This window comes from Euwallacea similis, chromosome 13 (genome assembly GCF_039881205.1).
Source record: "Euwallacea similis isolate ESF13 chromosome 13, ESF131.1, whole genome shotgun sequence".
Taxonomy (NCBI): domain Eukaryota; kingdom Metazoa; phylum Arthropoda; class Insecta; order Coleoptera; family Curculionidae; genus Euwallacea; species Euwallacea similis.
This window is the reverse complement of record NC_089621.1, coordinates 3,557,550-3,585,096: the sequence shown is the minus strand read 5'-3', so window position 1 is coordinate 3,585,096 and position 27,547 is coordinate 3,557,550. Positions and strand designations below refer to the sequence as shown.

Here is a 27,547-nt window from a genome sequence, read left to right as displayed (position 1 = left end):
AGTTGACCCCTACTTGCGGCAAGGCCCTCAATTCTTATCTAAATACCTAAGCCGTGATTATTACGTTTTATTATCCAATTTACTATGTCTGCAAATAAAGCTACACTTACGCCATCCTTATATAACATTCCAAAAAAATGTATAATGCTGATTGATTCGAAATATTTGCCAATAAAAGCGCATTCATTAAAATGCTCATAATCAAAGTAAAAGGGGGTTATTGTTTCATGAGAATATGATGTCCGATTAGGTATAAGCCGATTGCGAAAACTGCCTTTTGGTGGGTAAGTATATGAGATTCTGTGCTTTAACCGCTCCATATATTAGATAATATGATAAATTACTTCTTAATAGTAATGGGTAGGTACCAACTGTTAAGCAAGTCCCTGAACTGAAGCGATCGCCATGACCACCAAGCCAATAACGATATCGTGCCAGTAAGAGCAATTAAAATCGTATGTGATTTACTGTCTCCTGCATAGCCGGTGGTTCTCTTGAAGATCACAAACATGCACTTTCACAAGCAAAACATAAAATAAACACACAAAAGAATCACCTCTGCATGAGGAATGCCTCTTACTCCAAATTATACACATTATTTTCTTATGCGGTAATAGAAGCGCCAGGGGGAGAAAGTACGTAAACGTAAGTACCAATGAGATTCTCCATTACTCTGACCCGGAATAATACTATCGTCGAATTAGGGGAGGCTACTAGTCTTTGTTTCATATAAAAACCTATCTGCACCCACCAGAATCAACACAGTTCTGGTTCTCATCAAGGAGTAAACACAAGATGAAGGCTTTGGTAAGTATGCTCAAGTCGTCCAGGAAAATAAAAATTAACTGAATCGTTTAGGTCTGCACGGTGCTACTCGCAACCTCCGTCCTAGCAGGAGGCAAAAATCAGTCTAAACAGAAACGGGGTTTGATTGATCTTGGAGACTTTGGAGGTCATAGCGGGAGTGAGATTTCATTGGGAGGAGGAGGTTTTGGTGGCCACGGAGGAGGAAGTATCTCTCTTGATGGTGGACATGGACTGGAGCTCGCTGGAGGATTATCTAGGGGTGGTCATGGAGGTGGTTTTGGGGGAGCAACTGGTGATGGTGACGAAGGAAGAGTGACTCACATCACTCTTCACAAGGAGATCCAAGTGCCTCATCCTGTGCCAGTTCCAGTAAAGATTTATAAGGACGTCCCAGTTCCAGTTAAGGTTACAGTTCCAGTAAAAGTAGACAAACCTTATCCAGTGCATGTACCAAAACCTTACCCTGTTCCTGTAGACAAGCCCTACCCAGTCAAAGTAAGTTCCTTCTCTAGGATTAAACCCAAAATAGTTTAAAAACCATAATGTATTAGGTGGTAAAAAACATCCCAGTACCAGTTAAAGTGCCTTATAAAGTGGCAGTTCCATTCAAAGTTGCCGTCCCCGTGCCCAAACCTTATCCAGTAGCCGTGCACAAACCTGTGCCAGTTCATGTACCCGAGTATAACATTGTAAAGAAGGTCATTCCAGTACTCGTTGGCGGTCATGAAAGTGGTGGTGATGGCGGTTTTGGAGGAGGATACGGAGGTAGTCTTGAAGGAGGCCATGGAGGATTGGGAGGTCTTGAGGGAGGATTTGGAGGCTCTGAGGAACATATTTCAATCAGCTCTGGAGGGGATTTTGGCGGCCACGAAGGATTTTCTTCAGGCGGATTTGAACATCATTAACGCAAAAGTCTGTGCTTTTACGATACTGGAGGAGCTTATGAGCTTGGTAAATTAGCTTTGCGAATTATAATTGCAAAGAGTTCTTTACAGAAGTTCATGTTTAGTGCAATTATACCAGAACTGTGCAATTTTAGGTTTTAAGATTTTTGTAAATATATGTATATTAGCTCTATGTAGTGCGCGTCTACATAATGCTTAATTGATCCACGTAGTTTCGCTTCATTGAGGCATTAAATTCTCCTATTTTGTTCAAAGTATCATGCTCATAATCCCGTGATAATTGTTTTACTTGTAAGATTTTCAGTTTCATTAAAATAGATAAATACTATATAAATATATATTAGCTGTTTTATTTTGAATCAAAACCACATTCAGTAATCAGAATCTATGTTAAATGCTCCGTATAATCTTGGACATAATTAGATGAGATCGAATTATTTAAACTTGGTAACGCGAATGCATTCCTGTGCATGTAAAAATGCGATTTTTTTAAATTACGGAGTCTGAATTGCGAGTACGATGTGTTTTTGATTAGGATTTGTCTCTTTGAAACCGTGGACCCAGAGGAATATTGATTTTTTTGTCTGTGTTTATACATCTTGACGAATTACTGATTTAAAAACTGATTTTGTTGTTTTTGTCAAATTTTATTAAAGGTAATAAAAAAGCGTAATTAAAACGAGCTAAATTATTAAAAAATAAACTCGAAATTCAGACTCTAAAAGGATGATTATGAACGATGTAAACGGAGCTAATGTTGGATTAATAACACCTGATTATAGGCAACCTGACATACACTCAACACCTAACAAAATTCCTCCGCCTTAAAATCATTGTACATCGTATGCCTAAAAGAAACATACGCAGCTTAGGCGTATGCCTCAAAACATTCTCCCTCTTCAGTCCTTTAGATCTCTTCGGTCCACCCCCCAAAATCTCCAAATCCTCCAAGAAACGCATTTTAATAAGTTTTAGTACAATTTACATAATTTGAAAAAATGACATGCACTCAATCTATGTCAGCGAGTACCCCAAATTTCTTCCTGACCCAAACACAGTGTCAACTTTGCATCGGGCCCCATGTTGCCTCAACACTTGGCAAAATTCTCCCGCCTTAAAATCATTGGGCATTTCTTCATGCCCAAAAGAAATGTAACGCAACTTGGGTAGATTTCTCAAAACATCTTCCGCCTTCACTCCTTTAAGATCACTCCAATCCACCCCTAAAATCTCTAAATGAGCCCTCTGACTTCCCAACAAACTTATCTCAAACTCTTCCAAGTCATTGCCATACAACCCTAATAGCTCCAATTTTGTAAGCTTCTTAAAAACAGTTTTCTCTAAGTTTTTAATGTGATTGTAAGTTAAATCGAGTTTCCACATGTTGCTCAAATTCTTGAAGGCATCTTCAGCAATACAAGAAAGATTATTATCGCTTAACGATAATTCTTGGAGATGGTCCAAGCCTCGGAACCACTCTTTGGTGATGCACTGATCTGTGAAATTTGCTTCAGAAATGTGTAATACTTGCAGTTGTTTGAAGTTTTTGAGTACTGAAGGGTCTATGAGGAAGTCTTTGTTGCCCAGTAAAAGGGCGGATTGGAGATTGGGGAGTTTTTGCTGAAAATTCTCGTTTAACGGGGGCAGGCGGGAAGCTAGCGCTATAAAATGCGTGATGGGCAATGAAGAGCTAATGTCTTCTATGTGCGTTTCCCAGAGGGTAAGTTTTTTTAACTGAAATTCGAGGATTAGTGCGGCGAACAAAGAAATGTTGTTAAATACCTTGGGGAAATGCTTGAAGGTGCTTTCATCAATTATTCCACTGCAGTTTTTGAGAAGTATATGTTCTACCAGCCCTTTGTTTAATTTCTTAACCCCTGGCACAATTAGGGGCTGATTTCTGGGCAAATTGGAGTGCAGATGTATGATTTGCGAGGATAGTCTGCCCACATGATAGGCTGCTGATAGGGACACCAATAAAGGGACGAAAAGATAGATATTCAGCCTATAAAATAAAGCTACGGAGAAATTACTTCCTGAAAAAAAGGACTCACATCATAGAATTTCCAACAAAGACACTCTTCTTCACTATTTCTTTGTTTGAAATCAAACTACATGTTTACACAAAATCAGTTCGCTTATCGCAGCAATGTCTTTTCTTATCTTATTTCATTCCACCAGCGTAATAATTAGTTCTTGAAGTGGTCAATTACCAGACAGACACGACATGGGGGAATCTTGTTTATTTTGTTTATATACAGAGTGTTTATTTCTTGAAAAAAAGTAAAAAATAATGAAAATATCTACAAACTAATTAACAAATAATCTGCCGCCCAACTACCACCCATGGACGTCACCGTGATGTCCACTGTCAATAACCACTGGATAAGGGATCTTCTTCTCAACCACCACTGGATAAGACTCTTTGACAATTTTCAAATTTTCAATTTCAATTGGGTACGGTTTTGGTACTGGATAGGGCACCTTTACCGCGTAGGGTACATGAATTGGTACTTTCACCGGTACCTGAACAGTCCTGGTGACTGGCACTTGGACTGTTTTGGTGACCTGCACTGGGTAGGGCTTGGGCACTTCCACGGGGTAAGGTTTGGAGACGGTAACCTTATATGGAACCTACGGGCAAAAAGTTATATGTATGAGGTTCTATGCAGCAAGGAACTTACTTTAATTTTGATGGGTACATGCTTCACCACAGGATACGGTTTGGGGACATACACGGGGTATGGTTTGGGAACGGTGATGGTCTTTATATCGTGAAATCCTCGTTTCGATCTCTGATGAGGTTCATCAGCATCGGGGTATCCGAGGACTACAGCCGCTAGTGATAGCACTATCTACGATTTAAGGGGTGTTATCAGGGGTAAAAGAAAGATGGCGACTACTCACAAACACCTTCATTGTTCGTGCAAGAATTCCCACCGCACACTGAGTCCCCGAGATCTGGCAAATACCTTTTATACTTTCATATTTTGTTCATCCTTTAAAGAAGTCTTTCTCCTACGAAACTCGTCTATTTGCCTGCACCAAATTCCCCATTTCAATCTAGTTTGAAGGAATAATTGATTACGGAATAAGAGCAGAAACTGCACGGTCGAATTTCCGGTTGTATGATTGGCGATTGTCTTCGGTTTATGAAGAGGAGTTTTAGCGCTTCTTGCGTTATTAGAAGTTACTTAAAAATACTTTTAATGATAATATTGTTATAATCATAAATATAAAGTTACAATACATATTACATGTAGTGTGATCGGCGTATGCCGCAAGGCAAAGTCGCTAAAAATTCAAGAAAATCTGCTGAGGTTTAAGGGTAACGTAAAAGAAAGTCTTTGCGAAGATTATTGTTTATTTATTGGGCTATAGATTAAAGAAGTATCCATTAGCAAATAAGCTAAAAATGAAATTTTTAACATAATATAACAAGATTACGCAACAAAAACGGACGACTTTCATTCGTATAGTAATTCGGAAACTAGATCGGTGATAGTAAAATATGGTCATCTTTTTCTGGTCATATGTCTTATTAATGTATTACGATAAGAGGGGACAGGTTGGTATAAAAATAGAGAATTGAGAAAGAATCCAGTCTTTTGGCTGTTATTTCGGTTATCTACGGTTCACGTGCCGAGCGAGACCTCTGACGAGAAACTGCTCTGAAATATCAATTTCATTGAAAAGCATGTTGAAAACTGAAAAAATCTTTCTCTAAAATTTTAACTATAATTAGAATCATAGAATTTGAATATATCCTAAACGAGGCAATTTTTTCTCCAATTTTTGAAAGTTTTGCCTTTTTACTCCACATACATAGTTGAAACCATGACCAAAATCAAAAATTTTTGCAAAATATCAAGGAAAACATTTAATTCTGAGTAAAATCCTTTAACATCTGTTAACCTTCCAAATCTTCTAAATCAAATAAATACTAATAAAACTTGTCAACACCCTTTTTAAGGACACGCTATAGATATTCAGAATTCAGATCCGAATCCATCCAAAATTCAAAAAATCTACGAGGTAAACTTAATGAAAGCTGAGACGTCGCGGAGGCGCATTCATTTGATGCCGATGTGAATATAGTGTTGCCTACATTATGAGTTATTTAGTACAACATCGATTGAGTTTACATCGTTCATGATCATCGTTAGACTACGAATTTTCCAAAAAAAAAAAATTAATTAAAAATACGTTAGGTAAATAAATAAGGTGATTGGTGGGTTAGACGTTTATTGTTAACAAGAAAGACGATCTTCCAGAAAATTTGCAAATGTAAGTGATTGAACTTGCTCTACGTAAAGTATTTTCAATAATGCGACGTTGTTGGTTATATATAAAAGTAGTAGTAGTCTCAATAAATTAAAAGGGCCACCCTGTACGTTGTTTCATTTTTTATACGCTGTTGTTGTTCACTTCTGCTTAATAACTCATGTACCTGTATGCAAAGTCCATTTTTTTTTAAAGAACACCCCGTATATTAGCAATAACATTATTTTTCCTTTAAAACGACGTCATCATGTTTTTATACATAAACCCTCACATTTCACAAAAATACTATTATGGATATTACCCCTAAACATTTAACTAATACGGGGGAGCCGAAACCTCGCGGTTGAGCACCTGAGGGCTCGTTCCGCTTTTCATTCATCCTATTTGGTTCCATGTGGACCCTCTTCCTCTCAGTGAAAGAGTGGTCCGTCCTCTTTATAAAAGAGAGAATTACATTCGAGCGTCGGAAGTTAATTTCGTTAAGTAAATTAAACTCGGATGTGGGCAGAAGTAAGAGGCAGAATAAGGAGCGGCTATAGGGAGCTGAATGCTTATATACAGCATCATCAAGCATCCACCTCTACATACTTGAGACATTCTAAAGTTTTAACACAAAACATATAATTTCACGCACTGATTCATTCACTTTAGCTGTAAGGTTATTCGAAACCGCCTTCAGAGTTTATTACATATTATGAAAAAACATTTCACAAATTAAATCGGTGGTTTATTTCTGCCTGGTTTAGTATACAGGGTTATTCAAATTCGTTGCTCACCATTAGAATCCTAAAAACCACAAGAGGTGTAAATTAAATTGAATGGACAGGGCAATAAAAATGGGACAATAATTATAAGTAGCAATGGTGTAAAGTCCTAACATATTCCTCTTTTGTTAAGCATTTTTATGACTTTTTTAAACAAACATATGCTTACTACTCAGGATGATACAAATTTTTATTCAGAAAATCCAGGGCTTTCAAAAAGTATAATTAAATTATCAAGTTAATTCAGGTATGTTTAGGTTAGAAAATTTAAAAAAAAATGAAGCTGATGATGATTCTTAAAATCTGAAATATCACCTCAAAAATCTGAGGACATCATTCTTTAGAAAAGAGACAGTGAAAAATGAAGGTCTCGGTAACCATAAAAGATTCAAGGTCGTTTAAACTGGGGCAAAGTTGCGTAATTCGGAGTTCAAGAATATGCCTTTTCAAACTTTGGAAAACTTTCTATTTTTCCGTTCGACGATTTAACTCAAAATAACTGACATTTCATAATTGCAGCTTTTCCTCTTGGCGGTGATGTCATGCTTTAAATCCGACGTTTCGATTTTCGACAATCATCATCTACTTTGTTACCGAGACTGTTATAGTTGAGCTTCAGAATGGACACGCTGTATAATTTGACCGACCTCGTATCTTTTACGACTTGGGAGATCCCAATAATGAGCAGCAAATTTGAATAACTCTGTACGCTCCTTTTAGCTTGTAATTGATCTGGCTGTGATATCTCTTTGACTGTCGTTATTATACCATAACGCAATTCAGAGAAATTCTTCTCAAATGTATTTCCAAATCATCGTGAGAATTGGTCCTTCCCTAATGGCATTTCAATTCTATACAATGCAACATTTGCATGTACGATTTGCACAACCTAATTAATGGCTCTAATAAAGGTTAGCTACGTGTCAGATATATCTTCCTTGTTGCTCTTGACACGCATCTTTAGCTTGAACAGATGCATTGTAGGTCTATGTTTAATAACTGAAGAATGTTAGCTGGTTTTCAAGGGCGGTCAGTACACTAATTGTTTACAAACATTGCGAAAGATTTTATCGGCTAATAATTTGATTTAAGTGAGGATATATTTTACGTAGTTGAAGGAAACTGTAATAATACCCACTAGATTTGCGTAACGATATTATTTCCTAAGCAACAATTTTGCCCGTTAAAAAAATAAAGGAAAAAGAGGCATTACAGCGATGTTGTGAAACTGATTGAAGGTTATGAGATACATAAATATGTCTGATTTCAATTTAATTTGCCTATAGGTATTAATTTGTATCATGTGTGTTGCCCTTGTAGTTCCCAAATTCATAAGATTTAACAAACGTTTGTCGGTCAGTGAACCTAGTAAAACCGTCCGATAGTCTCCATGTAAACTTAGTTGTTATTTCCGTTGGATGCGGCATTTGGGAGAGTAGAACATGTTCAGTAAAGACGTCAAAATGACGTATATTTGTTGAAATTTTATATGGTGGAACAGTGTTGATTGAATCATTTAGACGTCATTCCCAAGGAACATCCTGCTCGGCAAATTCAAGAATCTGACCTCAGATGATGTTTCCGTCGGAAATAGCTACTACGTTTACATTAGTACTATCAAACGATTTTACTAGGTTTACTGAACGATAAATGTTTGATAAATCTTATGAATTTGGAAACTACAAGGGCAACACATACTATATCAACTAATACATGTGAGCAAATTAAATTGACATCAGACATTTTTATGCACGGTATTTTAACCTTCGAGCAAGCAATTTCATAATATCACTTTTTTAATGCCTCTTTTTTATTTTTTAACACAGAAAATTATTGCTTAGGAAATAACATCGTTACACAAAATCGAATATTACAGTATCCTTCAGCTGCGCAGATCATAGGGGTCAGATTATAGAGGAACATGCGAGAGTGAGAATAAGAAAATTTAGTTGCACTAAACTGCAAGACTGAACTTTAACAGAAAAAAAGCTGCATTTAAAAATGTCAAAATGTGAAAACGGCATATTCTCAAACTGTAAATTGCACAACTTTCCTCTGACTTAACCGACCTCGTATCTTTTTTGGTAACCAATACCCCATGATTGAGTACCCCTGTATACGTATTCTTTCATTGGACTTGTTGGGAGAACAACTTTATTAATGCAATGCCCATCGAAACATAGAAACCCTATATTTGATAATGGTTTCGCAACGGAATCATAACATAACGATTTCATATATCGGCACCTCAAAGCGTACAATTAACGGTGGCACTTGGTACTGCTAACACTGTTTAATTAGGCACGACGATGAGGAATTAGCTAATACCAAGTACTTGCATGAAACAGTCGGTTAATATACAGGTTACAGGAAAAAAGCCATGGGCGTAGGTACGCATTGTACTGCCGATAATGCCCTCAATTGTATTTCAGCTGAAGACACTACAATAGGTCAACGGGCACCTGAAAGTTGGGCAACGAACCTTGATTGAATGTATGCTCTCTATAATTCCCTTAGATTTTGACTTGGGGTTTTTTTCAAAGGCCCGCAGCCACTGCCTTTACAAAATTCCGGACAATTATTCAAATATTCCCATAATACGAAATCGCCGGCCGATTTTATTCATGTTAGCACTGTATGTCGAAAAAAAACTTTTTATTTTCCGTAATTAAACGTACGGTATTATTGCGCCACATGAGAGCAGGGTGGAAGGGGTGCACACGCATATTCTGTAGTCGCATAGAAAGCAATGTGGCTTTGCTTGAGGTAAATCTGCAATTTAGGAGTGTATATATATACCGCCTTCTTGGGACCACAAGACAACAGTCGTTCGTTTTAGTTCTTTAGCATAATGAATATCCAAGTAAGTGCATAGTGGCGGTCTCATCTCAAACGCAGTGACCCAATTTTACTGGATTTTAGTGCATTTAACAACATTCTCTAGATTGTTTCTGATTAAATGAAATTATTGCGATAAAATGTCTGATAAATTCAACAAAAGAAACCTGAAATTTTGCCACTTTTTAGAGATTTTTAAGACTAAAACTCTAAATTTGAATCTCCAAGCCTTGTTCCTTTTCAAGCTTCGGAAGCTTGAATTTTTCTCATGCAACACCTTGTATACTATTAAGCATTTAGAGTATATTAACTATTTGAACATAGCCCTAATGCACTAAAGCCCACTATTCCATATAAAACTCCCTTAAAGGGATTTGATTTGAAACCACTATATCCAATTGTACATTCTCTACTGATGCCCTCTATATTACCGACTATCTTGAATCTGCCAAGCACAAGGAGCAACTTCTTAACAGCTCCATTAAATCTCTTATATTTTCTTCTTATATAATTTCAGTATGTTTCCAATATCAAATCTCTAAATTTTAGCTTCAAATAGATATTCGATATCCTTTGTATTTTATGTTATTCCTAATTTCTCAGTACCTCTCCTTCGTGTTCTGCGCACTCTTAGTCCTAGCCTCGGCTGAGGAGAAGAAAGCTAAGGAACCGAAAGCCGTCGAAGCCAAAGACAGCAAAAAACAAACCAAGCGAGGCCTCTTCGACTTAGGATATGGTGGTCAGTACTTTTATTTTGCTCATAGACTTGCAAGTAGATCAATATTTTCTGTAGGAGGTGACATTGGTGGTCACGACTTAGGAGGATTGGACCTGGGAGGGGGATTGGGAGGAGGATTTGGAGGCGGCATCGAATCGCACCACATCACCGTGACTAAAACTGTCCCAGTGCCAGTGCCCCAACCCTACCCTGTGCACATTGAGAAGAGCGTACCTGTACCTTACCCTGTTAAAGTCGCCGTGCCCGTAGACAGACCCTACCCAGTGCCCGTACCTAAACCATACCCAGTTCCCGTTGAAAAGCCTGTGCCCTACCCAGTGGAGAAACCTGTACCATACCCAGTTAAAGTACCTGTGAAGGTAAGGACAACTTACTAATCAAATTGGTAGATTAACTGTAAAATCTGCGCAGGTTCCATACCCAGTGCCTCATCCAGTCCCAGTACCCAAACCAGTGCCTTATCCAGTACACAAGCCTGTGCCTTATCCAGTGAAAGTACCAGTTATAGTAGAAAAAACGGTACCAATCTACATCAAAGGCCACGACAGCTTTGAGGGAGGTCTTGGAGGTGGTTTGGAATTAGGTGGTGGTTACGGCCATCATTTTTAGAAAACAACGACTGTTCAGTTTCAACAGTATTATTAGTCATCTTCACAATCTTGTACTTCATCGTTGAAGAACTCTCCATCGATTCATCTAATTTATGTTGTACTATTTGTCTGTGTTAAATGTACTATGCTTTGTCTTTTTTAATAAACAAATATTTTTCTATAAGAATTGTGTCTCATTTTAGTTCAGTGGAGTCAGTAAATGGAGTCAATTACAAATCTAAATTTATCGAAGAGAAATATCGCGCTCTTTCGAAAATCATTATCTGGATTTGATTGTTCCCCGTCAATGAATGTGATTAACTAGTATTGTTCTATGAAATTCACATTTCCTTTCACTGGATGATAATTTAGATGAGTAGTAGATTGTTAAAGAGAGGGGAAGAACCACTGCAAACCGCTTTTGGACTCATTTGGACCCTCTTCCTGTCCTTAGAACGGCCAATTTAATGTGAAAAGGAGTATCTTAATAAAAATTGGAAGTTTCTTATGGAGGTAGTACAAAACCTGGACCTAAAACGTGCCTGCGTACGATACAATCCCAAAACGTATTACGGGGATTTCTCTCCCGCAAAAATGTCTGTTTTGTCTGGTATCCAACATGATTGTTTCCACTGATAACTGAAGAAATTTAATCGTAAATTCCTCTCTATTTGGAATGTTCACTCCAAATGACTTTTTGAGTTATTAGTTAGTGGGTCATTCGGGCCTTCTTCCAGGGAGATTGATCAAATCGCTAATTTTGTCTGTCTAACTCTCGCTTGCCTCCACTATTCCCATCGACCTATGACTCAACTATAATGTCAGCCTAATGCTTCGTATATAACTGTCTTTGTCTGGTACACGCCCTTTAATGAAGACTTAATCTTAAATAAAATATAACGTACGTGCCAACTGCATCCAGAGCATACTCGAGCACCTAGGGTACCAGGATCAACATCACAGCCTTCATCTTCGTCTAGCTTATACCTATAATAAAAAAATATAGCTACATGATGCGGGGCAGGTGGCGAAGATTTGCAACCTTTGGCGCAGTGGTCCAAAATAAAAATAATTTTAAAAAAAGAAGAGTTTTAACGGTAAAAGTAGTAATTTTTTGCTGCAAAAATTCATGCTTCAGAACAGGGGTTTTAAAAGTCATTAAAGATACGATCGGTATTTAGAAGTTTATAATCAAATAACAGCAATAATAAATTCTTAGCTTATGGGTGGAAAATCACGGCATCATCTCACCGGCTATCAATTAGCGCGAGCTGTGATGTTAATTGCAGTTCCTGCTCTCGGGATTCGGATTATGTTGCCTACTATTTTTTGCATTTGAACTTTTTTTTTGTTATTTTCCATTCGCATTCTGCTTTTTTACATTCAACTCCTACTTCCTTTATAACAAAACGCATTCCTTTTCATATCCTTTCAAATTATCATGTTGAAAAACTATGTCTTCATATTTCACCACCAGAAAACTCAAGCATAATTGAGTTATAATCAGCTGCTCAAAGTAATTTTAATCAATTAATAAAACCTCCAAAAAAATAATTGGGAATGTAAGAAAAAAAAAGGTATTCACCATTAAATAATCGGACTAATCGTTACGACTGAGATGTGGCGATTGTAGTCTGAGCCACTTATTAACTATGCAAGAATCTATTACTTTTACTTTATGAGATTAAATAAGCTAATTTTTATCAGGTTATTGGTCATAGGCGTCGCACGCAGGGAAACCCTCCAAAAATACTCTCTAAAATACTTCAATTGCTTAATCAAATAAAAAATTGCTGTTCAGGGAAGATTATTTGAAATACTCGAATAAGATCAAAATTGTGATTGAAACATTTATCCCTCCCGAATCGTACGTTTATGAGCTACAATTAAAAAGCTCCAATTAACGTGGCTCTTAGACGGTATTATATCAGAGAATGGTCTGATCTGACGGATTGAAAAGTTTTTGCGGCAGTGAACTTAGGAAGAAAGTAACATTTCTCGGACGGTAATAGGAAAGAAATAACGAGGTCTGTTGGTTTTGGTTCCGTATAATATAAATACTGTTTCCTATTCTTGGGACAGTCAGTATAGTCAGCCTTTCATTAGTGCGCAGACATGATCAATTTTGTAAGTAAATTTGAAGTTAGAAGTTGCCTCTGCTAATCCCAAAACATTTATACAGGGTGCGGTTTTGGCAATTTGTTGCCTCGGGGCAGCAAAGGCGACACCGAGCCAATGGGGATCATCAGGTTCGTCCAGTCAGCAACTCGAAGGAGTCCCGGATTTAGAAATTTACAGCAAAATCACCTACCCCAAATACGATATCTTGGATTTAGGCGAATACAGCAAGGACCATCTGCCCGGAGATGAGATCAAAATAACCAAAGAGAGCAAAATCACCATTCCCCAACCTTATCCCGTGAAAGTACCCATCCCTCAACCCTACCCCGTTCACATAGACAAACCTTATCCAGTGCATGAAACTAAGATCGTCAAGGTTCCAGTACCAGTACCTCAGATAGTCGAAAAGAAGGTTCCTTACCCTGTTGAAGTTCCCAAACCTTATCCCGTGCAGCTGCACACTCAAGCTGACAATGGAGGATCTGGGTTGGAGCATTATGGAGGAGGAGGAGGGGGTGGACTGGAAGGACACCAAGCTTTGGAAGGGGGGTATGGAGTTCAAGAACAATTTCCCTCCGATGAAGGATATGAGAGTGGAATAGGGGGTGGCAGTGCTTATGACACTAAGGCCTTAGAAGAAACCAGCGGAGGTGATGTGGGTGGGTGGCAACCCATTGGAGGTGACGAGGGTCACGGATTGTATTAGATAGCGTAAAATTGCCATTTACTCAAAAATAGATCTGAAGACTGGTTTGAATTTTGTTATGTTATAATGTACAGTTTTATTGTTGTCTTTTTTTAATAAAAATTGTTTTCTCAAATACAAGTCGTTGAATAGAGAATGTGCCATGAGATCATGAATGTCGAGTGAAAGGAAGCGGAGTCACTTTCATTATTCTTTATGACCTGATATAATTAAAAATGAATTTAGTGCAGTCTCTTTGCACTAAGAATTTCCCTCTGTTCATGAAAGGACCCATTGAGATTATTGCTTCAGCCATTAGCAAATTTAGGCTGGTATATAATACAGTGTTGCAAAATCAATAATGTGCTTTAATTATTGTTTTACGTAAATGAAACAACGCGATCGATTCAAGATTACAAGGGGCCATTGCAAGAAAGCAAATTAACCAGGAAGTTGAAATCAATATGATTTTGAAATACGTTCAAAATGAATGCACGAGGATATTGTGCATTATACATTTACATTATACAGGGTGTTTGGAAAAATTGGTACAAACTATAAGGAGATGAATGTAGTGCTAAAAATAGTAAAAAAAGTCCCTATAAACGTTGATCTGACGGAGCACCGTTACTAAGATATGGCCCTCCAAAGATGTCCTATCATTTGGATATTTTTTAAAATAACTTTTTCTGATTAAGATAATGCAATGAAAATTGTAGGTAATAATCATACCATAAGGGTCTTTAACTATCATAACTTTCATCCAAATCGATTATAAATAACGACCATTAACAGAAGTTCTTCGATTTTTTTATTCCTTTGAATTATCAATCAAATAATATTGTTTTTTTTATGAATTAAACAGAATAAAATTCTCTACTTTTTTTTGAATTCTGTATAGTTTAGTAAGAAATAATTATTTTTAAATTATATATAGCTCAGAACAGTAACATTTTAAAAATATTTTCACATAGTAGGTGTCTTTCACGGCGACAGTTTTATTGTAGTAAATGTCATTTTCGTTTGCTAACATTTAAGTTTTTACGTTTTTTTAGTATCTTAGTTGTGATCTTTGCGCTTTACTTTGCATCATATTCGATTTTTTGCAACCATGGACCATCATGTTTTTACTAACCGTGAATATGAATATAAAATATGAAATATTTGTTAAGAATATGAAAGTGACAATCACTACAATGAAACTGTTACCGTGAAAGATGCCTATTATGTGAAAGTGCTAAAAAATGTTACTTCTGAGTCATACATAATTTAAAAAATAATGATTTCTGACTAAATTAGCCTGAATTCGAAAAAAAAGTAGAGATTTTTTTCTTCGGAAAAGTCTCATTCATTAAAAATAATACTTTTGTTTGATAATTAAAAGGAACAAAAAAATGTTGAAAAATTTCTATCAATAGTAGTTAGAAAACTACCCTTATTTATAATCGATTTTGATGAAATTTATGGTAGTTAAGGACCCTCAGAGTATGATTTTCATTTCATTATATTAATCACAAAGAAAGTTATTTTAAAAAATATCCAAATGATGGACCCCTTTGGAGGACCATATTTCACTAACGGTGCTCCGTCGGATCAATGTTTATAAGAACTTTTTTACTATTTTTAGTACTACTTTCACCTCTTTAAGTTCTGTATGAACTTTTCCAAACATTCTGTATATTTCCATAATATAGGAGAGTATATGTGCACAGTTGGGTAATTCGACTCGATAATGTAGACGATAACGTAAATCATAAATATCAATAAGCGTACACAGATAAGGAACGCAAATACATAATGTAAATTTTAAATTTTTCTTGGGTCTAACCTGAATTGCGGTGGATCAGACTGAAAATGCCACTGATATGTAGCTAAATAATTTCTAAATCTATTGTCCGATTTTTGTGATTTTTTAATTTAATTATAGGTCCATCTTTTAAGAATCGTGCTACAATCGTGCTATGTGTTTAATAACATCTATATATTTTTAGAGAATATCCATTACCATTGTATACCGGATGGAACTATTGCACAGTATCTATTTCTTAAATTTTGGAATCCCCGAGGGATTAACTTAATGTGTTGGTTCTACATTCTATATTGTATATGTTGAATTATTCTTTCCTGTTTGTTTAGTATATTTCTTATCAAACTATTTCTATATAGACGTTTCCAAACTGGGCATCATCCCTATGCACATGGCCCTCCAGAAACCCTTCGCTAAACTCGGCCAATCACAGAGAAAAGGAATATGATTGCACGTTCCAAGATCAAGCCTTCTGGGACTCTCCGTCCAATACAGACGGTTCAAACAGACAACCCCACCACTCCCCTCCAGCGTCTGTGACACCAATCATCTAGGTCCTATGGCTCAACTGAGAGCAAATCAAATGCACGCGGTTTACTCTTATTTTATACCCCCTGAGTAATAGCTCATAGTTTATTGGATGAAAGGCTCTTGAGAGATCGAGGAAGACTCCTGAAACTCATTCATTGCTATCGATGCGTTCCACCCTCAGGGTGTCCTGGAAACATTGGTGTAGCCTGCTACCGGACAAAGCAATAGAGCGATTCAGCTAGATCAAGAGAATGTTTAAAATTTTGTTTATGCCAATGAAGGGTTTTTTGTAATTTGTGACTCTATGACTCACGTTCCTTTGTGCTTTATTAAAATATTAGCACGACATCAAGGAGCATCTTGGATATTGCCTTTTAGTTGAAGGAACTAACAACTAACAATCATCGGTTACCGCCATATCAGGAAATGGGGTCAAAAAAATTTAACGGAAGCCCTCTATAAAATCGCTTACATAATGATTACCCAAAGAGGGTGTGTGTGCCTGAAATTGATTCCCCAAAGCAACAGTTTGAAAGCACCAATTACGATGATTTCCTAAAAAAATTAATAAGCACTTTCTCGCTTTGAACTGCACCGCCATAATATTCAAGCCCAAGCATCTACCTTGCATACAGAAACGGAATGTAGGAAGCACTTTTGATGCTTGCTCTATTTTGATCCTTTATTGTATACATCTTCTCAAGTTAACAATCATGATTACAGTTTCAATGCAACTCTTCATGGCGCTAAAGAAGTGTCTCATCAACAACCACTTCAGTATTGTGAAAGAGCCATCAGCTTCTTTACAATACCGGCACTAATAGAAAAACTAGATTTATTTGCAGATCATCCCGATAAATCGTCATTACTTTATGTTCGTTTTAAATAATGAGTACTTTCTTATTTTGATTCATTTCTTCGTTTCACGGGCGCGGTTCCTGCTTAATTAGGAATATACAGGCAATTCGTGCAAATATCTTTGATTATATTCTTCCTATACTTTTATTTTTTACTGCGTGTATCACATAGCATGTTGGTTTTTTTCGACAAGAGAATTGCTTAATAACAATTTCTATTTCGTTTGGTTTGGATGTCAAAGGCAAAAGAAAATCATAGTCAAGATTGATGGTTCGATTCTCTTTCTCGGGTTGATGGGGGTTTGAATTTGACTGGAAAAATTCTACTTAATCTCGGAAAAAAATCCAGAAAATGTAAGAGGATTAGAAAAGGATTTATTCACTATGTGATGATCAGAATTCTAGGAAATTAAAGTTTCCTCGAGGGGAATTTGACTCTGTTCTAGCTGAAAACATCGAAATTAGAGACGATTGATTCCTTATCATCAAGGATCATAGATATGATTGACTTCTACAACAGTTTTCCCTGCGTTGAGAGTAAGTCCTAGTAGAGCATATGCTGTATCGACCTTAAGAGAGAGCGAAGTTAAGCGATGGCCCAGGGCGACGAATTTTCCTGGTCGGTGGTTTTTCTTGGGGGTAAGGGGGCGGACATTAAAAATTTCGCCCAGGGGGCCAGACTTGCTAAGGCTGGTCTTGAGTGTATATCTACATACTTACATAACACATAACACACCAAGTACGTTATTGTCATGTTTTTACGGAACTAATCTAAACTAGCTTTTTTTAGAGGAGGAAAACTTCATAGGTACCCGGCCTGTTGTTCTGGCATTCGGGTTATATGGGATTCATTCGTTAAGAATGCCTACCCACTAAAACTCGCCCTCTTTACAATCTATCCCCCTGTTTATCGCTCTTAGGCATTCCTTCAGACGGCGGCAAGTTCTTCCTGTACGTGGACACCTTTATCCTCCTGTTACCTACTCGTTCTTTTGGGAATTCTTTTCATTTGTGGCTTCAATCTACACTGCTCCCACTGCATTTACCTTTACATCATTTGAACTTTCATACTATTCCTCCTACAGCATTCCTTCAATCATCACCACATCCCTCACTCCTACCATTCGATGTATCGAACGTTATCTCCGTCACAGGCGCCTTTCTGTCTATATACACTTTAGCTACTTTTTGGAAATTCCCTTCCCAACCTGAACTAACCTAAACTAACCCTATACCTTTCCTAAAAAGCTGATGCTTAAGATTTCATTATGTTGTAACAGCCGAATTGTTTCAACTGAATTTACTACCTTCCCTCAATATACATGTCATTATCATACCACATGGCGGTCATTAAATCCTGAATCATTGCTCTGTTTATCTTGCTTTCTTCTCTGACCCAACCGCCACCATTTCCGCGATATTGTAATGGCGATAAAAAGAAAAACGACGGCTGAGCCTAAAATTGCTTATGATTGATGGCGCTCATGTGACACTAATGCGCTAATTCATGGGTCATTTTTACGTAATGACTTAAATTTTGGCACAGAAAGTATATCACAACAAAGCAGAAAGGAATGCTTTTATGTGCAACGTTACTCATGTAAAACTACAACATATGGTGCAAATTGCGGTAATGGAATTGCAACAATAAAACATTTTATAAGGTTGATGCAACAATCATGTACCTATAGTTGGTAATTAGTAGGTATCCAGTTTTTTCTAAAGCATTTTTTATGAGGTTTGTACGGATTGCTATGGCTGCAAATAAAGGAAGATGTTATCTACTGAATGTGTAATTCATGAGGTTGCAATGAACAGCAAAAATACAGATTTAATGAATATAACAATCCTCTCAGTCTTTTTCTTTGATTTTCGTTTTCACACCTCTCTTGATAGTTCAAATTTAATTCATGAATTACATAACATGTTGCTATAGAAAGCCCTCTATTAATGTAGGTGTGCATTAATAAATAACTAGGTACACACAACAAGCCAAAACCTATTCATTTACTACTAAGAAAACACGATTACACAAGAAGCAATCTCTTCTCTGATGAATGATGAAGGTGGATAATCGTTCTATTTAAATCGACTAAGATTAATACCTACTGCGATCAATCTAATTCAGGTGATATTCAAATTTCTTCCGCAAGAGATTTGATCTTTGGAACTTTATAGAATGCAGGAAAAACTGTACTTACAGAAAATAATTTTGGAATTCCAAGGGAAATACTAAGAGCGTGCCATGTGAGGTTTTCAAAGCGCCCCATATAGCAGTCAAGCAGGTTTCCTGTTCCGCACGAGTGTTAATCGCTGCTATTTTAGCGCTTTTTCCATAGTTTACATTTATGGATGTTCATCAGAAAGCTCATAGGGGTCAAAGCATCTTTTCTTGAGCACCTATGGTGTTTTTTTGACACATTTCAACCTAAATTTTTATAATCGTACACTTGAAACTTGATAAAATCGCGTTAATAAGGAAATTTGTGGATCTGCGACATGAAAAATTTTAAATTTGCACTTTAGCAGCCACGTTGGTTTAACAAAAATGACATTCAGGAGAATCAGGATTATTTGACAAGTCGGGAAATTATTATCGGCAACGCCGCAGTGGGATAATATGTGATGCGACTTAGAATCGGTCTATTTAAAATTTTTTAGTTTACTATTATTTTTACATTCTTCTATTCAGTAAATTACTCCAGTCTCCGCCCAGTGCATCTCCTATTTTAATTACTTCTTAAACAGTAGAAATTCTTCTCCTTTTTCATTCTTCAATTACTCTGAATTAATCATTTACAAAGCAACATTCCAGAAGAAAACAACGTCTGTATTTGCACTCCTACATTTAAGTTTAATGTCATAAACTACTTTTAAAGCAAGCATTTCTCCACCAAGGAAAGTAAAATACCAACAAACCCATTATCACGTTATTAAATAGTACGCAGATCTTTGATGGCACCACAAATCTTAAGGTACTACGCATCGGCCGTTAAACAAAGTCCAAACAGCATCCTCGTGAATGCATGATACCTAGCGGGTACCAATCAGTCTGTAAGTTATAGGCAAGGATGCACCCGGTGAAAGTCCGTAAACGGAGAGTGGATGAACCGGCGTGTTCTGATACGGGGTACCATCGCGTACACTTGAATCGTTTGAATTTACCCTCTCTTCTGCCGATTATGTTTTTCGTATATATTCACACCTTGCTAAGGGGGTAGTATCAGTAGTTTGGTCGCTTGTTCAGATTAACATTGACATGCAACCTTTCCTAGTAAGTACCTTGTATTTCCAGTACTTAATCACCAGTATTAAACTTTATTTTACCATTAGGTAGTGTCAGTACTTCTGGCAGTTTCCTGCTCGACCCTCGCAGGACAGGCTGGCAGAAAAAGCACAGGAAAACGAGGAATCTTCTCCAGCGATATTGGAAGCTATGGAGGAAGCTCACATGGGAGCATCTCCTTGGAAGATATCGGAGGACATGGTGGAGGCGGTGGCATCTCCTTTGGCGGCGGTGACTTCGGCGGACATAGCAGTGGATTTGGGGGAGGCTTTGGCGGTGGCCACGGAGGAGGATTAGGCGGAGACTTTGGCGGTGGCCACGGAGGAGGATTAGGCGGAGGCTTTGGCGGTGGCCACGGAGGAGGAGGCGGAGGCTTCGGCGGTGGCCACGGAGGAGGATTAGGCGGAGGCTTAGGGGGTGGTTTCGGAGGGGGCGGATTCGGAGGAGGTGCAGGTGGTGGCGGTGGCGGAGGAGCCACAGTTTCCACCATCACCAGAACCGTGCCAGTTCCAGTCCCACAACCCTATCCAGTAACCATCACCAGGCCAGTACCAGTACCAGTTCCTCAAACCGTGCAAGTGCCCATATCGAGACCAGTGCCTGTAGGTAACTTAGATTTCAATTTAAACCCATCTAAGTCAATTACTTTTAACCCAGGTCTCAGTACCAGTACCACAACCCGTGGAGGTGCCCCGCCCATACCCAGTAACAATTAATCGCCCAGTTCCATACCCAGTACCCACAGCTGTGCGTGTCCCAATACCCCAACCTGTGGCAGTGCCAGTTCCCCAACCCTACCCAGTTACCGTTCCACAGCCCGTGCCCGTACGCGTTCCTCAAACCATTGTAGTTCCAGTTGCACAACCCGTTTACGTTGGAGGAGGTGGCGGAGGCGCTGGAGGCGGCGGTTTCGGAGGGGGAAGCTTTGGAGGAGGCAGCAGCTTCGGAGGAGGACACGGGGGAATCAGTGGGTCCATCTCAATTGGTGACGACCATGGCAGTTCCTCCTATGGAGGTTCTTATCTCTCGTCAATTGAAGGAAGCCACGGTGGATATTCTGGAGGATCAGGTTCCTCGCTTTCGTTGGGAGGAGGGCACGGAAGTTTCTCGGGAGGGGGCATTTCCTCAGGACTGTCTCTAGGAAAAGGAGGGTCTAGCTATTCGTCCATCAGCCTGGGAAGTGGAGGAGGATCGGGGGGTTACTCGAAATACTAAGTTAGTTCAGAGGAAAACCATCGTTGTGTAAATATGTCGTCATTTCGCTCATTGTTAATATAAGAATTGACTTGGTTCAGTTGTGATATCAGTATTCGTTTTTGTTGTAAATAATACATGGATTAATAAATACTTTAAATAATACGTAAAACAGAGCATAGATTTATTTGTTTTCCGTGAGCTAAGGTATGGTCTTATTGCGGAGACGTACGTTACACCTTCAATCTTGCACCTACCACTAATAAATTTATAAGAATATGTTCAATATAAACTGATAAACGTTTTTACTTATGTTTGCTAAAATGATTAGGGGATTAGACTCAGTATTAACTCGTATATTTGCTTAATAAAATGCGGAAGTCTACTTATTTATGGTGGTATGACACCAAAGGTCTGAGTCTCGTGATACGGCTACAGTAGGTACCTTATACTTGAGATATTGATGCAATCGAACTTAAAAGAGAGTTCTCTTAGGCAGAGTATCGTGTTCGTGAATCATTTTTCCGCAGTTTAGCAATGACTGTGACATACTCTGGTGAGGTGACTACAAGCACCACTTTTGGCATATTTTTAAAGCTTCTGTTAAGGTAAGTCCATTATCACACATAACTTAATAAATATGCGTTATCAAACTCCTGCAGATGGAAGGGGAGCATATACAAAATGATCTGGGCAGACCTGGTAGTATACCTAACCATATACTACTCCCTTAATATATTATACCTCTACGGCTTGGACGAAACAAGAAGAAAGTACATTTTTAATTATCTACTTTCACAACGTTCTAATTCCACTTAATTATAGACACTTCGTCGGTATAGTCACATATTTCTCTCAATACGGAAACGCCATTCCTTTGAGCTTCGTCCTGGGGTTCTTCGTCAATGTGGTCTACAACAGGTGGTGGAACCAATACCTGACCCTACCATACCCCGATAACATCGCCATGCTGGTCGCAACGAGCATACCAGGAAAAGTAAAGTGAAATTTCTTATTACTGAAGCATGCTAAGCTGGTTTACATTGTGAAGGAAGAACGGCCGAGGTTGATGCGTCGGGCTATCATCCGGTATGTTTGCCTGGCCTTCACCTTAACTTTGACCATGATGTCCCCCAAGGTGAAGAAGCGATTTCCCACGCTGCACCATTTTGTTCAAGCAGGTTTGTTGAACCACGACGAGAAAAAGCTCATGGATGCGCTAGCTAAGGATTATCCGAGTTATTCTGCTAAGTATTGGTGAGTTGGGCATCATGTCGGAACTGGAGAAGTGTATGAATATTTTCAAGGGATTTCCTCGAAATAGGCTCAGTGGTTGATTTAAAGCTTTGGCGAAACTAAAATACCCATTTAATGGCTTTAACGACCTCACCAACAGCTACTCTATAAATTCAATTTATTGTTTTTTTATTTAAATACGATTTTCGGGTCTCTGTTCAAAACAAAATCATAACTTGACCCAAAAATATTCCCGTTTACATCCAATTTCAATTTACGGTTTTAAAATAGATTCAAACCTCCTCACGACTCTAAAATAAAAAGTCAATAACGATTAAACCGTTTTTCTTGGCTCTTATACAAATTTTACATTAATTTTTCAGTTAAATTTTAGTAATGTATTTCTACGGGAGAACAAAAATCGTCAACTTAATTTACATTCAAGAGCCCTTCTCGTACATAAAGTGCGGGGTGTATGGTGGGTTGCCTGCCCTTGAAAATAAGGGTTCATGAAAAGCTGCGTCCAGTATGGCTCTCCCACTATCAAAAGTTCTCTATATATGAGAGGGAATTGAAAAATTACAAATTGGAATGCCACTTATTAAAAAATCCAATAAATCCTAAATCAATATGTTTATTGGCAAACTGAGCCAGCGAAGGACATGACATGAGTATTTGAAATTTTCGAGTCCAAATATTCAATTAAACATATCTCCAGGTTGCCTCTGGCGTGGGCAATCAACGTGGCAACTCGTGCCAAAGACGAAGGCTTCCTGAAGAGCGAATTCGAGCACAAAGACATTCTGGAACAAATTTGCGAATTCAGGCACAAGTGCAAGCGCCTAAGAGACTATGACTGGATTTGCATTCCTTTGGTTTACACTCAAGTACCATTAACCCCAAAAACACCTTTTCCCCAACATTAGCAAACCTACTTTTAGGTGGTGACTCTAGCGGTCTACCTCTACTTCCTCTTCACAGTAATTGGGTCCCAATTTGTTGAAGAACAAATCGAGGGAGGGAAGATTCTGTTCAGATTCCCTCTAGTGACTTGCATGCAATTTTTCTTCTACATGGGGTGGTTGAAGGTGGCCGAAAGCCTGATTAACCCTTTCGGGGAAGACGACGATGATTTCGAGGTGGTATGGATGATTGACAGGCATTTGCAAGTAGGTTATTTGCTGGTGGACAAAATACATAATACACATCCAACGCTAAAGAAAGATCAGCACTGGGATCAAGTGGCTCCCTGTCAACTCCCTTTCACTGTGGCCTCACAGAGGTTTATGAGTGAACACCCTGTAGAATCCACATGCAATATTAGTGTGATAAAGAGTGAACAAGACTTGATTATCAGTGATGATATGAAGCATTTGGAGGTGAGTTTTTCGTCTTGGAACACGGGATATTAATGACTCAAGATTTTGTTGTAGAAATCCTCAGCTGAGCACGCACCAGGTATGTGTTAATTCTAGGCTTTCTTGACTCATGAATAATTTTTTCATGATGTAGGTCAGAACTTGGTAAAGAGATTGTTCAGTAAAGACAAGTCAGGGTCTATTCACCACCTGAAAAGAGTTTCTGTTCACCCGGATGAAGACGACACGGATGATGATCTGATGGAGGTAATTTTGATTTTTTAACTGTCTCGTAAAATTAACGGATAGTAATGGAGACACATTAATAGAAATGCTCGTTTTAGATAGCTGGCCAGAAGAACGCAGAAATAGCCCGAAATGATCAACTGTTAAAACCAAATATTCACAAGATTTAGCAAATAAATTGTGATTTAAATACAACACTTTTCCTGCCCTCATTAACGCACATATCGCGTAACATGGCATGTTTGCTTTATCAATTAGAGCACTTAAAAATCAAAGTCATATTGGTAAAACGAAATACAAAATATACCGAATTACTTCATTTTGAAGAGCGCTCGTTGCTGTTATTCATATCTTTACTGTGATAAGATTGTGTAAATCGTACATAGTGCTTTTGGTTGTAGTAAAATCGATGTCTTGTTATGTGCCTTGGGGGAAATGACTGTGACATACTCTAACGAGGTGACTACAAGCAGAGGCATAGGAATATTCCTCAAGCTTTTGGCAAGGTACTTAGGCCTGTTTACGAAACTTTCCTAGGCATAATTTGAAAATCTTGTTTGCATAGATGGAAAGGCAGCATATACAAAATTGTATGGGTGGACCTGCTGCTTTACTTATTCATTTATTATACTCTAAACTTACTGTATCTTTACGTCCTGGATGAGACACATGGAAGGCCGTAAGTATCTCTCCTCAAACGGTCCCAGGAGGACCTAGTTACAGTACTTTCAAGCTTCCTCCGCGCTATACATTACAGCCATTTCATAAGTATAGTAACGTACTTTTCTAAATACGGGAACGCCATACCTCTAAGCTTTGTATTAGGCTTCTATGTCAACGTAGTTTATACGAGATGGTGGGGTCAATACACTTCCATTCCCTATCCCGATAATATTGCTATTTTGGTAGGAGCGAGCATACATGGAAAAGTAAGCAGGACTTATCTTTATCAAAGTCTCATGTTAAAGGTTAAAGGGGGCACATATTTTCAATGCTTGCAGGATGAAAAATCGAAAATAATCAGAAGAACGATCATTCGCTACGTCTGTGTAGCCTTCACTTTAACTCTTACGATGATTTCCCCCAAAGTGAAAAAGAGATTTCCCACCTTTCACCATTTTGTACAGGCTGGGTTGTTGAACCACGAAGAGAAGAAATTCATTGAGCAGTTAGATAAAGAATTCCCTACTTATGCCTCAAAGTATTGGTATGGAATTGCATTATAGTTAAATCGGCACTCAAAGTTTGGGCTTACAGGTTGCCCTTGGCGTGGGCGGCCAACGTAACTACGCGAGCGAGGGCTGAAGGGATCATTAAGGACGAATTGGGTTTAAAAGACATTTTACAGGAAATCAACGACTTCCGGGAAAAGTGTAAAAAATTATGGGACTACGACTGGATTTGCGTGCCCTTAGTCTATACTCAAGTATAATACAAACACTTTAAGCCAAACCACAACTACCAATATCATTATTCTAGGTAGTCACCTTGGCAGTTTACCTCTACTTCCTCTTTACAGTAATCGGCACTCAATTCGTAGAAGAGCAAGCAGAAGGAGACCTCTTCCTTTTCCGCTTTCCCCTGATGTCCTGCGTAGAATTCTTCTTTTACATGGGGTGGCTTAAAGTAGCAGAAAGTCTGATTAATCCCTTCGGAGAAGACGATGATGATTTCGAGGTGGTTTGGATGATTGATAGGCATCTGCAAGTGGGGTATCTTTTAGTGGACAAAATCCACAATGAGCACCCGAAATTGAACAAAGATTACCACTGGAATGAGGTAGCTCCTAATCAATTACCATTCACTGTAGCTTCGCAAAAATATATGAACGAACATCCTGTTGAGTCTACATTTAAAATTACTGTGCAAAAGGGAGATCAGGATTTGATTTTCAAGGATGACTTGGGTCGTTTAGATGTAAGTAATTATTTAAAAAATGATAAAAGGTTAAGAGGGTGGGTTTTAAAATTTTCAGGAGCCCAATCTGGTGCTGAATTACGGTAAGTTAGTAATTCCTGAATATGTGTGATTTCTCGCTTATAAGACATTTTTAAGGCAGGAGATTTAAAAAATTATTCTCTCGAAGAAGGTCCGACCCGGGTTGTCAATTGAAACGGGTATCACTCAACGAGGCCGAAAACAGCGATGATTGGAGCGAGGTGAGTAACACTATATCAAATGGTTAAAGGTCAATTAACATTCGATGCCGCAAGAACAAAACTATTTAACAAGTTTACACACTGCTACAACTGTTTTTCATTTTTTCGTCTTAAAAAAGGAAGATGTGGGATGTATAAGATCTGAAACTCCTCCCTGATTTAACAAACCACCCTCGTATGTGCGACAACGTAGAATATACAGTGGATCGCCTATAGCACCGTTTAAACATTTAAGGAATTAATTGTGGGTGCCTTAAAAACCAAAATGACTGCCTGCAAATGCTCAGGGTATACGAGGGGGAATTGAATAGAGTGACAATTTAAGCTTGATAAATTCGTATTTTACAATCAAGGAAGAAGAATGTTTTGCTAAGTTACTGAATCATCCATATGGTATCAAACTTTTTTGATATATGAATCAATATAAGAGTACAAAATCTTGTTTCAGTTATTAATTCTGCAGAATGAATTTAAAGGTGATGATTTTAAATTTCAGTTTAACTTATTCGCAGACGAAGACTTGAACGAAAACAGTAACCATGTACCCAACGACGAGCAATTTAATACTCTTCGACAAGAAAGGCTAGAGAAACGCAAAGAAGACCTCTTGAAGTTGCTGGATGTTCTCAAAAATGACAAAGAAAAGGCGAAACAAATACTGGACGAAATTATTAGATAAATAGGTACGCAGTTCTACCCAATGACGTTTGAGCTCTGGCAGCAAATTCGGTTTTCAAGATTATTTTGCAGACATTTATTTAAATGTGAGTTTCATGTTCCATTTATTTCAATTTTCAGGCAACAGTTTCCCAGAAACATCTCATATAACGGCCTATTACTTGCTAATTTTGAATATAAGCATTCCTTTCGTTTAACGCCTGAGTACCTACACCAACTGGCAAGTGGGCGAGAGCTAAAACTATAATGTTGTGACATTGTATTATGATAAACTCTATAAATTTTTGTCACACTGTTTACAAATCTCGTAACAGCATAATATATAATTAAATAAATCGAACACAACATCTTATTTCCGTAACTAATTGACACCTCAATTCATTACTCCTCATTAGCTCAATCTTATGTTACTGCAATCTTTAGAGACAGTCTTCCCAGAACTAAGTACCGTCCTTCCTAAAT

At 38.0% G+C, this 27,547-nt stretch overlaps 7 protein-coding genes across 9 annotated transcripts; 5 read left to right on the top strand and 2 right to left on the bottom strand.

Annotated features, from left to right (window-relative positions):
- Positions 1–372: 372 nt before the first annotated feature.
- Positions 373–1,980, top strand: LOC136413018 (RNA-binding protein cabeza-like). Of its 2 annotated transcripts, XM_066396337.1 has the most exons (4): positions 373–645; positions 705–807; positions 859–1,302; positions 1,359–1,980. In XM_066396337.1, exons 2-4 carry the CDS (start codon positions 796–798, stop codon positions 1,710–1,712), a joined length of 810 nt encoding a protein of 269 aa, XP_066252434.1. In that variant the 5' UTR covers positions 373–645; positions 705–795; the 3' UTR covers positions 1,713–1,980. The 2 variants fall into 2 exon arrangements, with proteins under 2 accessions (XP_066252434.1, XP_066252433.1); XM_066396336.1 differs by having other exon boundaries at positions 373–807.
- A 668-nt stretch (positions 1,981–2,648) lies between these two features.
- LOC136413017 (leucine-rich repeat-containing protein 15-like) lies at positions 2,649–3,885 on the bottom strand. The gene is made up of 3 exons (XM_066396335.1): positions 3,767–3,885; positions 3,495–3,717; positions 2,649–3,446 (listed from the first exon to the last, which is right to left on the bottom strand). Exons 1-3 carry the CDS (start codon positions 3,769–3,771, stop codon positions 2,727–2,729), a joined length of 948 nt encoding a protein of 315 aa, XP_066252432.1. The 5' UTR covers positions 3,772–3,885; the 3' UTR covers positions 2,649–2,726.
- Positions 3,886–3,937: 52 nt separating this feature from the next.
- Positions 3,938–4,774, bottom strand: LOC136413019 (zinc finger protein 512B-like). The gene is made up of 3 exons (XM_066396338.1): positions 4,620–4,774; positions 4,397–4,567; positions 3,938–4,346 (listed from the first exon to the last, which is right to left on the bottom strand). The coding sequence occupies exons 1-3, from the start codon at positions 4,629–4,631 to the stop codon at positions 4,050–4,052; spliced, it is 480 nt and encodes a 159-aa protein (XP_066252435.1). The 5' UTR covers positions 4,632–4,774; the 3' UTR covers positions 3,938–4,049.
- A 4,723-nt stretch (positions 4,775–9,497) lies between these two features.
- On the top strand, positions 9,498–13,754 carry LOC136413173 (titin-like). Its single transcript, XM_066396568.1, has 5 exons — positions 9,498–9,623; positions 10,202–10,337; positions 10,392–10,696; positions 10,749–10,943; positions 13,110–13,754. Exons 1-5 carry the CDS (start codon positions 9,612–9,614, stop codon positions 13,752–13,754), a joined length of 1,293 nt encoding a protein of 430 aa, XP_066252665.1. The 5' UTR covers positions 9,498–9,611.
- Positions 13,755–19,938: 6,184 nt separating this feature from the next.
- On the top strand, positions 19,939–21,577 carry LOC136413016 (keratin, type I cytoskeletal 9-like). The gene is made up of 3 exons (XM_066396333.1): positions 19,939–20,202; positions 20,262–20,816; positions 20,872–21,577. Exons 1-3 carry the CDS (start codon positions 20,188–20,190, stop codon positions 21,427–21,429), a joined length of 1,128 nt encoding a protein of 375 aa, XP_066252430.1. The 5' UTR covers positions 19,939–20,187; the 3' UTR covers positions 21,430–21,577.
- Positions 21,578–21,835: 258 nt separating this feature from the next.
- On the top strand, positions 21,836–24,433 carry LOC136413015 (bestrophin-3-like). Its single transcript, XM_066396332.1, has 9 exons — positions 21,836–22,016; positions 22,071–22,181; positions 22,234–22,405; positions 22,460–22,665; positions 23,363–23,531; positions 23,586–24,023; positions 24,078–24,102; positions 24,157–24,269; positions 24,347–24,433. Exons 1-9 carry the CDS (start codon positions 21,946–21,948, stop codon positions 24,416–24,418), a joined length of 1,377 nt encoding a protein of 458 aa, XP_066252429.1. The 5' UTR covers positions 21,836–21,945; the 3' UTR covers positions 24,419–24,433.
- Positions 24,434–24,623: 190 nt separating this feature from the next.
- On the top strand, positions 24,624–27,409 carry LOC136413013 (bestrophin-1-like). Of its 2 annotated transcripts, XM_066396327.1 has the most exons (10): positions 24,624–24,754; positions 24,814–24,927; positions 25,006–25,177; positions 25,250–25,455; positions 25,506–25,674; positions 25,728–26,165; positions 26,224–26,248; positions 26,304–26,407; positions 26,904–27,090; positions 27,206–27,409. In XM_066396327.1, exons 1-9 carry the CDS (start codon positions 24,684–24,686, stop codon positions 27,084–27,086), a joined length of 1,482 nt encoding a protein of 493 aa, XP_066252424.1. In that variant the 5' UTR covers positions 24,624–24,683; the 3' UTR covers positions 27,087–27,090; positions 27,206–27,409. The 2 variants fall into 2 exon arrangements, with proteins under 2 accessions (XP_066252424.1, XP_066252425.1); XM_066396328.1 differs by lacking the exon at positions 27,206–27,409 and having other exon boundaries at positions 26,308–26,407; positions 26,904–27,042.
- The last annotated feature ends 138 nt before the right edge of the window (positions 27,410–27,547 follow it).